Source organism: Patagioenas fasciata, chromosome 27 (genome assembly GCF_037038585.1).
Source record: "Patagioenas fasciata isolate bPatFas1 chromosome 27, bPatFas1.hap1, whole genome shotgun sequence".
NCBI lineage: Eukaryota > Metazoa > Chordata > Aves > Columbiformes > Columbidae > Patagioenas > Patagioenas fasciata.
In genome coordinates, this window is record NC_092546.1 from 2,506,694 (window position 1) to 2,519,965 (window position 13,272).

Genomic DNA, 13,272 nt, shown 5'->3' on the forward strand with positions numbered 1-13,272 from the left:
GGTGTGAGTGTAGTTTTTGCAGGGAATTTGTCCCAGATGTGTGCGATTGCGGCTGTAAATGGCCTTGCTGGCTCTAGCAGAACTTTTCTGTGGGAAAAATTTACATTTGGCTGAATGACCTTACAGGATTTACACTTAATGTGTATAGAAAAACACTTAAGTTAGAATGCAGATGGCTAACAATCATGTAAATGAAGTTATATTCACATTATTTTAATGACGAAGAAGCCTTGAGGAAGCTCTGGTGCCTGTTTGTGCTGTTTTGCTCACCCTAAATAACCTTACAACTCCTTCCGCAGGATCAGTCTTTGGGTAACTGGAGACTGAAAAGACAAATTGGAGATGGAGAAGAGATTGCTTACAAATTTACTCCTAAGTATGTCCTCAGAGCTGGGCAGACCGTAACGGTAAGTTATACTTAATAATATCTAATAATGTAAGTTATACAGTACATCAACAACGTGGTTTTATTTGCACTTGGTACAGCCAGGTTTGCTGTGTAACTCACTTTAGAGGGGCAGGATTTCAGTTATAAAAGCGCAGAACACTAATTGAATTTCTATATTAGCACTGCAGTACTTAGGAGCATTTTGGGCGCAGAGAACATTGAAGATAAAGGTATTTTGGGGGTGAATCATGGGCTCAAACTGCTCCAGCTCCTAATGAAACAGGAACATTTCAGAGCATTCACTCAGTCCAGTAGACTTGAAGACCAGACTAAGCCTCAACTGGAATAGGATAATTGCTTTTCTATAATTCTGTATTTTACTTTCAGTCTGTAACAGATTTTATTTCAGAAGAAAAAAAAGGCTTTTAATCAATTCCGCTGTTTCTACTTATGTATCAATTGTTCAGATACATGTAAAAGATTAAACTGATACATTACAACTCCTGTCCTGGCATCAGGCAGTGTAGTCATTGAGACAGTGGCAGGAGAAACCTGTGTATTCAGCAAAGAATTGACAGGCACAATATTTGTGTGGGGTGTATTTTTATTGCTAGTGTTATTTTTTGTAGTAGACTGAGAATATCTTCCAACAAGTAATAGTGTAGGTGAAAAGCAGGGTGGAAGTGCCATTTGGAAATTGAGAAACAAAACGGGTATGTAGAGAGAAGTAGGAGAATTAAGGGGTTCTATATATCGAAAAATAGAATGTGCGTACATATCTAATCGCAGCGTGTGTTTCTCCGTAGATCTGGGGTGCGGACGCGGGCGTTTCTCACAGTCCCCCGTCCGTCCTGGTGTGGAAGAACCAGGGCAGCTGGGGCACCGGAGGGAACATCCGCACGTACCTGGTGAACGCCGAAGGAGAGGTGGGATGTGCCGGGAAACGGGGCCGCGTCACCTCCAGCCTCTTGGTTTGGGGGGTGGAGGGGGGTGATGAAGACAAAATCCTGATTTTAACATCTCCATTATTGTCTCCTAAAATAAGACACTTCATAACACTGAAATCATTAAATATCTGTACGTATCTCTGAGATTTTGGGGGAAATTTTGGACAACTCTGATCGTCTTGATTACGTCCGTAGACATTTTTCCGATTTTGAGAAAACACTTTGGTAGGAATTTGAGTGTGTATTTTCAGTAGAGACAAAGTAACTATTGCTGACAGTTCAAACTTAGACTATATAGTATCTACAATATTCTGGGGTGCAGTGTAGATATTAACGGAGGAATATAACCGTTCTTTCGATGTTATAATTATATATCCATGCCTGTTCCTGCCTTTAGTATCCATGCTTAGAAGTGTATGTTTCGGGTGACTTTTTCCCCAAGGAGAAATATGCACCCGTGTACGGAAGAATTTTCTACTACCAAAAAGTGTTAAAAATAATTCAGTAAGAAAGGAAGTTTCCTGTGGTATTAGGATGCTTTTTAGTGCCTGGTTTGGAAGACTATCCTGAAAATTGATATATGCAATTGATACAGAATCTTTGGTGGAAATAAGGAATATTCTTAATGCTGTGTAATCGTATTGAGAAACTTCAGTTCCTCACTTTACGATACGTCTCAGCTCCTACCTCGTTTTGCTATGAGCTGGTATAAAATTGATTAACGACCACCCGAACCACAGCTGCTTCCTCTCAAATCCTTAGGTAATAAAAGACCATTCCTGAAGCTAATTTACACTGCCATACCTTTTAGTGGATAGAAATAGGAATGTTGCTGTGGTTTGTGGGATATTACCTGTATTTGTGTGCGTAACTCATGTAGAATGCACAGCGTGTTGCTTTAAACCCTCCAAAATTTAACAGGGGTGTTTAATAAAAATGGGACAGAGTTCAGTTGAGGCCTGGATCCAGTGCAGTGCCTCAGGGGTCAGTGCTGGGGCTGTATTATTCAATATATTCATCAATGATTTGGACGAGGGAACAGAGTGACTGTCAGCAAGTTTGCTGGTGACACCAAGCTGGGAGGAGTGGTGACACTGGAAGCTGTGCTGCCATCAGAGACCTGGACAGGCTGGAGAGTTGGGCAGGGAGAAATTTAATGAAATAGAACAAGGGCAAGTGTAGAGTCTTGAATGTGGGCAGGAACAACCCCAGGTTCCAGTGTAAGTTGGGGAATGAGCTATTAGAGAGCAGTGTAGGGGAAAGGGAGCTGGGGGTCCTGGGGACAGCAGGGTGACCATGAGCCAGCACTGGGCCCGTGTGGCCAGGAAGCCAGTGGTGCCTGGGGTGGGTTAGAAGGGGGTGGTCAGTAGGTCAGAGAGGTTCTCCTGCCCCTCTGCTCTGCCCTGGGGAGACCACACCTGGAATCTTGTGTCCAGTTGTGGCCCCTCAGTTCCAGAAGGACAGGGAACTGCTGGAGAGAGTCCAGCGCAGCCACCAAGATGCTGAAGGGAGTGGAGCATCTCCCGTGTGAGGAAAGGCTGAGGGAGCTGGGGCTCTGGAGCTGGACAAGAGGAGACTGAGGGAGGACTCATGCATGGGGATCAATATGGAAAGGGGGAGTGTCAGGAGGATGGAGCCAGGCTCTTCTGGGTGACAACCAGTGACAGGACAAGGGGCAGTGGGTTCAAACTGGAACACAGGAGGTTCCACTTAAATTTGAGAAGAAACTTGTTTGGGGTGAGGGTGTCAGAGCCTGGCCCAGGCTGCCCAGGGAGGTTGTGGAGTCTCCTTCTCTGCAGACATTCAAACCCGCCTGGACACCTTCCTGTGGAACCTCAGCTGGGTGTTCCTGCTCCATGGGGGGATTGCACTGGATGAGCTTTCCAGGGCTCTTCCAACCCCTCACATTCTGGGATTTGTGTGTAGCTCATGTAAAATGCACAGCACATTGCTTTAAACCCTCCAAAGTTTATCAGGGATGTTATATTCGTGATACAGTGCAAATGTAAACAGCTATAGACACTGACCATCCCCTTCCTGTTGTTTTGCGTAGGAAGTCGCAGTGAGGAGTGTGACTAAATCAGTAGTTATGCGAGAGAACGAAGAGGAAGAGGATGAAGTGGAGTTTGGAGAGGAAGATCTTTTCAACCAGCAGGTAATTCATGCAGCCCAGATGTTGAACTTGCGCCTCGTTAGTTGGGTTAATTAGGCATCAGATTTAAGGAGGGTCCCTTCAATAGCTTAAATAAACTGGTGTTTTCTTAATAACACCACCTGTATGTTTTCATAACCCTTAGTTAAATACCGTGAAATAACCGACCAGCGGTGTGAAAAGAGATTTCATACAGGTGATAGAAAATGTTTCACATTTATTTCAAACTCATCCAATTTGCTCCTATCTGTGGTCGTTTCCCACAGAACTCATTCTGTGCAGGTTTGACATCAAGTTCTCAAAGATTTGGTTTGGTCTCCAGGAGGTTAAACAGCGTATTTGTTTGTAGTCTAAAGCTGCCGAAACAGAAACACTATTGATCCATCATAGGAAACCACAACCGCTGTCTTAATCCTGGCAATAGGCTGTGATGTGTTCTCTTTAATTGTGATGTTCCCCAAATATAAGTAATTATCAAACAAACCCCAACTTTTAAGGCCTGGGATGATAAGCAGAGTCCGGCCTTAGAGTGGGAGAAGCCAATAAACACTGAGTTCAACCACGTCTGTCTCGTTGTAGGGGGATCCCAGAACAACCTCCCGAGGATGCGCAGTGATGTGAAGAAAGAAAAAAGAAACTATTATTTGCTATTTTTGTTTTTCCATTGATTTCCTTTTATTTTTGCTATTTTTTTTCCCCTCCAGAGCCACTGAAAACTATTTTTATATGCATCAGCGGGTTTCTTTGACGTTTACTCCTTGGTACCTTTTTATAAAAAATGTCAAAAGAAAAAAAACCTTTCCTGAGCAAAACCGTTAGAATTTTTAATAGATTTTGTTCTTTTTCCCTCTTGGAAACACTATCTGGGAATACAATGTTTTCCCCCATATAGAGTTTAAAGTCTGCAGCAGAAAAGGAATTTTTAGCTAAAATGGGATGAGGCTCCTTGAGTTTATGGTAAATCTGTAATTGCACATAACCGGGATAACTTAAAAACAACCAAACCCTCAGCTCCATATCGTGATGTCGGAGGATGGAGAATGATGGTTCTGCTTACTGAATACATATATATATATATATATGTATGTATGTATATATACTTTATATATATATGTATATATACATACCATCTTAAGGTAAGGAAGTGTCAAAACCAGAGGTTTAACTGCTTTATTTTCAGGGAATTTTGGCCTTGTCACAAATGAGAACTTGTGAGATCGCGGCCGCAAATTGTAGGGGTGACATTAATTAAGCATCACGATTTAACACCTTTGACGCATTTGCATTGGACAGAATGATTCGGATTTTAGATATGAAAAATACTTTTACTTTTGGTGATGCTAAATATTGGGGATTTTAAAGATTATCCTTTTAAATTATGCAGCTCGTTCATCATTTTCTTAGATTCAAAGGGGTGTTGCCAGATACCTTAAGGAACAGTTTCGCAAAATACCACAGGATTAATGATTTCTTATTTTAATTAGTTGGTGTTATTCAGGACATATTTTGCTCTGCAGTGTTCAAATGTTGGAAATCTAATGGTGAGCAAAGGGCGAATAACACTTTTTATAGCAAATGCTCCAAGCTGTGTTTTGTATGAGGTGTTTTGTAGCTACCGCTGCCCCTTTAGCTTTAGGTTTCTTCTGCTGCATTTCTTTGGAGGTAACCGACTCCCAAAAGCTTTGGATTTATCTAGCAGTGCATCTTTAGCACTAGAAAAACACTTGACCGCTCCAAAGAATGTACAAACCAAAAGGTTTTTCCACTAGTTATTACAAAATATTCCACAAAACGCGGATATCGTTTGATGGCAACACAGGATCCTGGTTTTACCTGCGCTCTGCTCTTGTTCCGATAGTTGAGACTCATCACACGAGCTACAAGGTTTGGATGTTTTCGGTGGCTTTTGGACATTATGTTCTCCGAACAGTATCGTGACTGACAGATATAACCTAGAGAGTCAGTTTAGTGGCTTTGACCGATGGCTTCGTAATGCAAGCAGGGTGGGAACAAAAGGGGCTTTTAAGCTTATTTTGCCATTTAAGAAGAAATCCAACTCCCTACTCTCCTCTGTGAGTGGGATGAGCAAATTACTGAGGTTAAACTAATAGAGATTTAGATTTATGGTTCGGAAGATCCATTACAAAAAGCAGGACGACCATCTGGCTCTTTGGGCTGAGGGGATAACTCTGGACCTACTTGGCCTTTTTCTGATGGAATTTTCCCACTCTGCTTGAGTAGAAGGTTAAATATGTAGTAAATCATGTCTCTCTCTCTCTCTGTAAAATGTATTTAGTGAAATTATGTTTCTCAGACATACCGTTACCAATTAACTTGTCTAAATTTGTTCTGCAAACGAATGCAATCAATGTAAAAGTACTTTTCCAATGCACCTTCCAACCACTGGGCAGCATTTCCCTTTGACCCACAGCTTCTCTAATAGACGTACACAACATTGAGGGCTTTTTGTGCTTTTTTTTTTCCTAAATATCTGTATTTATGGTTGTTTATTTCTTTTTTTACACTGACCAGTTTTCAGATTGCTTATTCTTCAAGATCATCCTGTGAATTTAAGATTGTGCTGCGATCTTAAATACTAAAGCAGTGAGTGTGTAGTTAATTGGGCTGGGAAAGGCAGCTTGAACGAGGAAAATCCTCTTGCTACCTGAGCCAGAATTCTTCTTCACAGCTACTGTACGGGGAACCTCTTTGGAGCCTCGACGCTGGTGCTTGCAGATCCCTGGTGCCGAGCACTGCGCCCTTCAGGAACTCTGCACCATTTCTCCTTAGGTTTGCAGCCGTGTCCTTTAACTTGGGGAACGGGCCGTTTTTCATTGCTTTAATACCACGCTGAGCTATATCCAGGTCTCGATATCAAACAGCGCTCGACGCTGACTGCAAACACTCGCAATGGGGGCGACTGTCACCACAGGCTACTCAGAAATACGAAACAATTCCTAGCTGTAAATCACAACACGCAAAACGACTGTATTCCACGGGCTCTTCTGTGTGTGTCTCCACACCCATCCAGTCCTCTCGCTTCTGATGCTGAGCGGAGTGGAACAGCGCGATCCCTCTAAAGCTGCTCCATTCTGGGAGGGTTTTTTGGCTTTACCCACCCAAAAAGCATCATTTTTCTGTCCTTCAAGGATTTTTTTGATTTTATTTTCAGGATAATTAAAGCTTTTTGTTTGAATAAAATCCAGCATCCCCTCGCCCTCTTTTCTCCTTTGATCCAAATGTGAACCAGGATCGTCAGCATCACTCCCCCTGCATCTGATATTGGGTGTAGAGCTTGACGGAGAAATAGATTTGACTTGGCAGGATTAAAATTCTTTTAAGGTTTCTCTGATTAGAGAAATTAAGTGTTGGAGCTTTTATTAGAGTAGTTACTTGAGTGTAACTACCTATATGGATGTTTATTCCGGAAAAATAAGGAAACAGCTTTATTCTGGATGAAACAGTAAAGATGACCCCTAAAGATTCGCACTGGTTAAGAGGGGCAATAATAGAACAACTACAGCTGGGTAGTTAAGCCAATCTGTTTATTGTATAGATCAAAACAGTATCATATAGAATATGATATAAACATAGTATCTACTCCTGAGTTTGCAGCAGCTGGAGATGCTGGTGTCGGTGTTTGCAGAGAGCCCAACACTTCGTGCCGCTTCTCTCTCCTCTTTGTTCCTTCAGCCGCTGTGTTGCAGCGGCTCATTCCACTATCGCACGGCTCCCGTTCCTTTGCAGGGCTTTATCCCCTTGTTCATTCCTCTAGATTTGCCCCGACAAACCCAACAGTTTGTACCGATGGCTTCAGCGCCGTTTTGCCGCTAGATGCGTAGTTTGGCGTTTGTAGCAGGAACCCAAAGTCTCAGGAAGAGAATAAAGCTCTGCTGTAGCATCGGCCCAGACGAGCTCGTGTCGCTCGTGAAAATGGCGTTGCGGCGCGGAGCAGCTTGTACTGTGAACCATCACTTGATGTGCGTCTTCATCCTTGAGCAACATGACACCTCACCTTCAGTTCAGGGAGCTTACTGGTTTTTATACACCTTTTTGCTTGTTGTTTTTTAATGCTCATCCTGTGCAAAAGCCCTTTAACTGCAGCCTGAACAGGGGGTGGTTAGAGCTTTGTACAAATCCTCTATGCCCCAGAATATTTGAGAATGGGTTTCGCGTGCATCGGGTTTGACGCTGTTTGAAACACGCGTGCCGTGTGGTTTATTTCTCTCGCTGTCGAGTCGTTCTGTCTTCTCTCTGTATCTTCTTTCCAAAGTCTTATCTCTAAACAAAGGCAGATCCAGATTGCTCCTGGATTTCATTGCCACTGTTGGGTCCAAACCCCGCGTGAGCAGCAAACAAAGCTTGGAAACCAGTGAGTGGAAGGTGAGGTAGCGATTGCATTTCTCAGAGCGTTCCTTTAGCTGAACGTCGAGCCAAATTCTATTGGAGTTTCTTTTCTCACTTAAGATGGCCTGGGAAACAGAATTTTAATTTGCCCTTCAATATGCTTAGCTTTAAACCAGTTTAAAATAATTTAAAAGTGTTTTTTTTATACAAGACCATATTTACATGCAATTATTATTTGTAAACATAATGCCTTTCTTGAAATGCTAAGGTCTAGAGAGTGAAAAAGACGCTTAAAAGGGAAAGACTCGGTTCAGAACAGCACAAGCAGTGAATTGACTTGGAGCTCAGGCGCATAAAACATGTTCTAATTGGCTTTTAATTGCCGTGACTGTTCAGGGTGACGAGGTGGGTGGTGTTGTGGGTTCCAGCTGTTACACTAAAATTCCAAGCAATAAAGTATTTTTGAGTTTAAAACAAAATGCTTTCCATTTGGGCCCAATCTCAGTTCAACTCTATTTTTTGTAATAGTAATGCCTTGTGACTTGAATTGTGTTTTATTGTTTTAATTATTATTAACACAATCTCTGGTTGGCTTAATCGCCCACCTCCAGTCAGCTGCTGCAAATGAGGATTTTTGGAAGGCTCAAGTTTTTAAAACAATTACGGAAAAGGTTGCGAATTGAAATTCAAAATGATGAAAACATTAACATGAAACAAAAGTACGTAATGATCTAGACTTTATCATTTCAAAGTGTTTTTCTTTTTAGAATATGCATGCCAAATGTCTTGTCTTTTTCAATGATTTGTAATATACATTTTATGACTGGAAACTTTTTGTACAACACACTCAAATAAATGTTTTGCATTTTGTTTCCTCCTCTCATTAAACCAGCGGAGCCCGCAGGGACTGCTTGAGGGGCCGGTCCCGGGGTCCTGTCCCATCGCAAGTTCCTTCCCTTTGGGTTTCCTGGTGCCGAGAATCCGCGTGGATTCCAGACATTCTTCTACAATAAGTAGTTTATTCACAAGTGCCTCCCCAGGGGGGACCCTCAGCAGGGACAAACGCAGACAGTTCTACCCCCAAAATCCCAGTGCCCACCCCTGTGCATCACTCCAGGCCAGGTGCACAGTCAGTCGGGGGTCTCCCTGTGTTTTGGATCTCCTTATTATGGTCAGTTAAAGCTCCGATCTTCAGTGGCTGTTTTGTATCTGAAGGTGGAGAAAATGAGCTCTTGAGGACAAGTTCTTGTCCTGTCCACCTCCAGGGATGCAGCTTGTCACCCAGAAGAGCCTGGCTCCATCCTCCTGACTCTCCCCCTTTCCATATTGAGCCCCAGGAATGAGTCCCCCCTCAGTCTCCTCCAGCTCCAGAGCCCCAGCTCCCTCAGCCTTTCCTCACACGGGAGATGCTCCACTCCCTTCAGCATCTTGGTGGCTGCGCTGGACTCTCTCCAGCAGTTCCCTGTCCTTCTGGAGCTGAGGGGCCACAACTGGACACAAGATTCCAGGTGTGGTCTCCCCAGGGCAGAGCAGAGGGGCAGGAGAACCTCTCTGACCTACTGACCACCCCCTTCTAACCCACCCCAGGTACCATTGGCTTCCTGGCCACAAGGGCCCAGTGCTGGCTCATGGTCACCCTGCTGTCCCCAGGACCCCCAGGTCCCTTTCCCCTACACTGCTCTCTAATAGGTCATTCCCCAACTTACACTGGAAGCTGGGGTTGTTCCTGCCCACATTCAAGACTCTACACTTGCCCTTGTTCTATTTCATTAAATGTTTCCCTGCCCAGCTCTCCAGCCTGTCCAGGTCTCCGATGGCAGCACAGCTTCCAGTGTCACCACTCCTCCCAGCTTGGTGTCACCAGCAAACTTGCTGACAGTCACTCTGTTCCCTCGTCCAAGTCATTGATGAATATATTGAATAATACAGCCCCAGCACTGCCCCCTGAGGCACTGCACTGGATCCAGGCCTCAACTGGACTCTGCCCCATTGACCACGACTCTCTGGCTTCTTCCCTTCAGCCAGTTCGCAGTCCCATGAACTGGGACCCGAGTCTCCGCCCGATGCCCGGCCGGGCAGGCGGCACAGGCCCAGCCCCAGGGCCTTCGGGGGCTCGTCCCGCCCCCGCCCCCCAGCTCTGCCACCGCCGAGGCGGCATCAACGGCCCCGCCCCCAGCAGCGTCCAGGGCCCGCCCCGCTGGGGCTGCGGGGAGCGCGGTGCCGCTGGGGGCGGCGGGCTCGGCGCGGTGCTCCCTGGGAGCCGTAGTCCCGGCAGCCGCCATTTCGCCGGCAGCGTGGGGGCCGCCGCCCGCCCTGACTTTGCGCCATGGAGAGCGGCTTCGGCTCCGACTTCGGCTCCGATTTCGGCTCCGGAGGTGGCGGGGGAGGGAAGCTGGACCCGGGGCTCATCATGGAGCAGGTGAAGGTGCAGATCGCCGTGGCCAACGCACAGGAGCTCTTGCAGGTCAGGAGGGGGCGGGCAGGGCGCCCCCGGTCCCGGTCCCCGTCCCGGTCCGTGCCGAGCGGCGGGCGCTGCCCCCCGGCCTGGGGGAGCTCGGCCGGGCCGCGGGGAAGGGAACGCGACAGCGGCCGCTGCTCCTGGCCGGGCCCACGGCCGCTGCTCCTGGCCGGGCCCACGGCCGCTTTCCCGCCGCTCGCGGCCCTTCTCTCCCGTCCCTTGGCCTCCCGTCCCCTCTCGCTCTGTTCCCTCCCGTCCCCTCTCTCCCTGTCCCCTGACGGTCCCTTTCCCGCCTCTCCCGTCCCCTGTGTGAGTAACAAGGCAGGCAAATTATTTATACTCAGCCTTTGAAGTATAAAATAGTTTAGAAGCAGTTCATGCAATATGCATGCAAAGGAGTGCAAGTTCCTTTGGGGTTTCCTGCTACCTTGACCATCGCCACTCGTGGGTCAGCACACACGTGTTAACATCCTTGCCAGGTGCTACTAGGGAGCACCACGCTCAGTGCCTCCGAACAGTTACTTATGTAAACAGAAATATACAAGTCCCCTTTCTCTGTCCCCTCTCCTCACATCCCCTCTCTCTCCTGGTCCCATTCTCTGTCCCCTCCTGATCCCTCCCGTCCCCCTCTCCTCACATCTCCTCTCTCCTCTGTCCCTCTCCTCATGTCCCCTCTCTCTCCCGGTCCCTTCCATCACCCTCTCCTCCCATCCCTTCTCTCTCTGTCCCCTCCTGGTCCCTCCCGTCCCCTTCTCTCTCTGGTCCCCTCTCTCTGTCCCCTCTCATCACATCCCCTCTCTCTCCTGGTCCCTCCCGCCCCCCTCTCCTCACGTCCCCTCTCTCTTTGTCCCTCCCGTCCCCTCTCACAGCGTATGACCGACAAGTGCTTTCGCAAGTGCATCGGGAAGCCCGGGGGTGCGCTGGACAACTCGGAGCAGGTGAGCGGGTCGGGAGCAGCGGGTTCCCCGGGCTGCCCCGGCTGAGCGCTGAGGGCTCTCTGTGTCCCGCAGAAGTGCATCGCCATGTGCATGGACCGCTACATGGACGCCTGGAACACGGTTTCGCGAGCCTACAACTCCCGGCTGCAGCGGGAAAGAGCCAACATGTGAAGTGCCCTGGAGCAGGGAGGGACCATGTGGGGAAGGGACGAGCGGCCAGTCCAGGTGGCTGGGGCTGGGATCCTGCAGCCTTTGCAGCCCCCGCCATGGCAGAGCAATAAACCCTCGCTGAACCTTTTGCATCCATTGGCTTTTATTGGCACCGGCCCCAGGAGGCAGTGAATTTGCCAGCCGCGAGAGCCACTGTGAGCTGCTTGGTTTGCCTCATGCGCTTGCCAGTGGTCCAGACTGGCCAAGGCGTATAGGAGCTGATAAATCCCCGCTGAAGGGGCCGCGAGGGGCAAGGAGCCTTGTGTGGAAGAGGGGGCCAAGCCAACACAGCCCCCTTGCCCAGGACACAAGCACGGACCCAGCCATCAGTAGCTACCCAGTCCCTTTTCATCAGTGGAAAAGGTGCCGTAAGATGCTCCATGTGCCACACTTGGCTCTTTCTTGCCTTGTGTTTGTACAGCTGGATGCGGGGCTCACTTTTGGGCTCGTGGGCTCTTCCTCAGCTCAGGCGATGCGGGGAGCAGGGCTGCTCTGATCAGGGTTGCAGCACAGCCTTGTCAACAGTTGGACAAGCGCAGCTGGGGATGAAGGGGGGTGGAAAGTACTTAAGTTGCTTTCTTTATAGAATAAAACATTGTGTGACTGTGATATTCTGTAACTTCTGGTTTGGCTCTGGCACAGACATTCCATCTTGGTGCCTGTTTTCTAGGCATCAATTTTTGGGATAGGAGCACTTGTGGAACAGGGCGCTTGGGCCTGAGCTCTGTCTTGTTCTCAGCTCACACACCTGGAAAGGCTGGTTATGCTGTGTACTCAGCAGTGTCCACAGCAGTGACAAGAGGAGAGTGTTGGAGATCAAAAGTCCCCATGCCTCTGTAGTGAGATATTTTTAAATCCCTCTTGAAGCTCTTCTGTATTTTATAAACTATTTCACAGTTTGCTGGGGCAAGGCACAGACTGGATGGTGGCTCCGTACCTGCTAGGACAGTCAAAGGGATGTGGGCAAACCTGATTTCATTTGATCTCCCAATGTGGTGGGACTCCTATGAAGGGACTGAAGTGTTCTCACACAAGGTGAACTATTAGGAGCTCCCTGGATATTTGGGCAGGATGACTACTTGAAAATAAAGTGCTTTCCAGCCACGTTTGCTCAGGGGCTTTTTTTACTTTATGGCTGTATGAATTTTGTGCAGTCCTGTTTCATTGATGGGAACATCGCACAAGTGTTCCAGCCCGGTTCAGAGCCGGCTCTCCCACCTTGGTGGTGCTTGAGCTGGGAAGGTGCTGGATCTCAGTGCCAGCCGGGCTGGGCAAGAACAAACCTCTCGCTGCACCCAAGTGCAGAGCTTAAGCGCCCAAGATGAGGAAGGGGGCTGGGGTACGAGCTGCTGTTTAGTTTTGGTGGTCGGATCTATGAGAAGATGTCTAAGTCCACCTAAGGCTTGACACGTGAGCTCTGCAGCAGCTTTTTCTTGTGACAGAGGTGTCTGTGTGCTTTGCGCTGGCGAGTGGGCCTGGACTTGCCACTGAAGGAGCTGGATCCTTGGGCCACCAGCTCAACACTTGGAACTTTTCCCTCCTAGCTTAACCAGAACCATTGTCTGTGTGGCTGTGCCTTCATCTTTGTCGATTTAATCACCTGTTCCCTTATGCAAAGGGAGCTGGGGGGTTGTGGTGTGAGAAGCCTGTCCTGATTGTAATGCAGGTGAGGTCTATGGAGCCTTAAGTCTAAGTGGTTTAGTCCTGCCTGCTGTTGTGATCAAATGGTGAGCCAGGGGACGCACTGAGCACCGAGTGGAAATACTTGTGTACCTGTTCCAAAAGCCAGTGCACAAGGTAACGGCTCCATTGAGGCAGTGAGGCCTGAGGCT

The 13,272-nt window shown here is 47.7% G+C and overlaps 3 protein-coding genes across 3 annotated transcripts in view; 2 read left to right on the forward strand and 1 right to left on the reverse strand.

Annotated features, from left to right (window-relative positions):
* LMNB2 (lamin B2) overlaps positions 1 to 8,704 on the forward strand; it is a 28,685-nt gene extending 19,981 nt beyond the window's left edge. Inside the window, exons 9-12 of the mRNA XM_065858592.2 lie at positions 300 to 407; positions 1,195 to 1,314; positions 3,389 to 3,490; positions 4,067 to 8,704. Of these exons, the coding sequence (XP_065714664.1) occupies positions 300 to 407; positions 1,195 to 1,314; positions 3,389 to 3,490; positions 4,067 to 4,108 (372 nt within the window). The 3' untranslated portion in view covers positions 4,109 to 8,704. The remainder of the gene's footprint in view (positions 1 to 299; positions 408 to 1,194; positions 1,315 to 3,388; positions 3,491 to 4,066) is intronic.
* The window catches only part of LOC136113159 (uncharacterized), a 194,843-nt gene that overhangs the window by 76,859 nt on the left and 104,712 nt on the right, over positions 1 to 13,272 (reverse strand). The gene's annotated exons all lie outside the window — the stretch shown is intronic.
* Positions 10,080 to 11,532, forward strand: TIMM13 (translocase of inner mitochondrial membrane 13). The gene is made up of 3 exons (XM_065858336.2): positions 10,080 to 10,298; positions 11,162 to 11,230; positions 11,303 to 11,532. Exons 1-3 carry the CDS (start codon positions 10,161 to 10,163, stop codon positions 11,399 to 11,401), a joined length of 306 nt encoding a protein of 101 aa, XP_065714408.1. The 5' UTR covers positions 10,080 to 10,160; the 3' UTR covers positions 11,402 to 11,532.

What these genes read in the sequence shown, in the direction of transcription:
- TIMM13 (XM_065858336.2), top strand. Translation starts at nt 10,161, where the DNA reads ATGGAGAGCGGCTTCGGCTCCGACTTCGGCTCCGATTTCGGCTCCGGA. An exon ending in ACGCACAGGAGCTCTTGCAG is followed by an intron (nt 10,299 to 11,161) that starts GTCAGGAGGGGG and finishes CCCCTCTCACAG; the next exon opens with CGTATGACCGACAAGTGCTT. An exon ending in CGCTGGACAACTCGGAGCAG is followed by an intron (nt 11,231 to 11,302) that starts GTGAGCGGGTCG and finishes TGTGTCCCGCAG; the next exon opens with AAGTGCATCGCCATGTGCAT.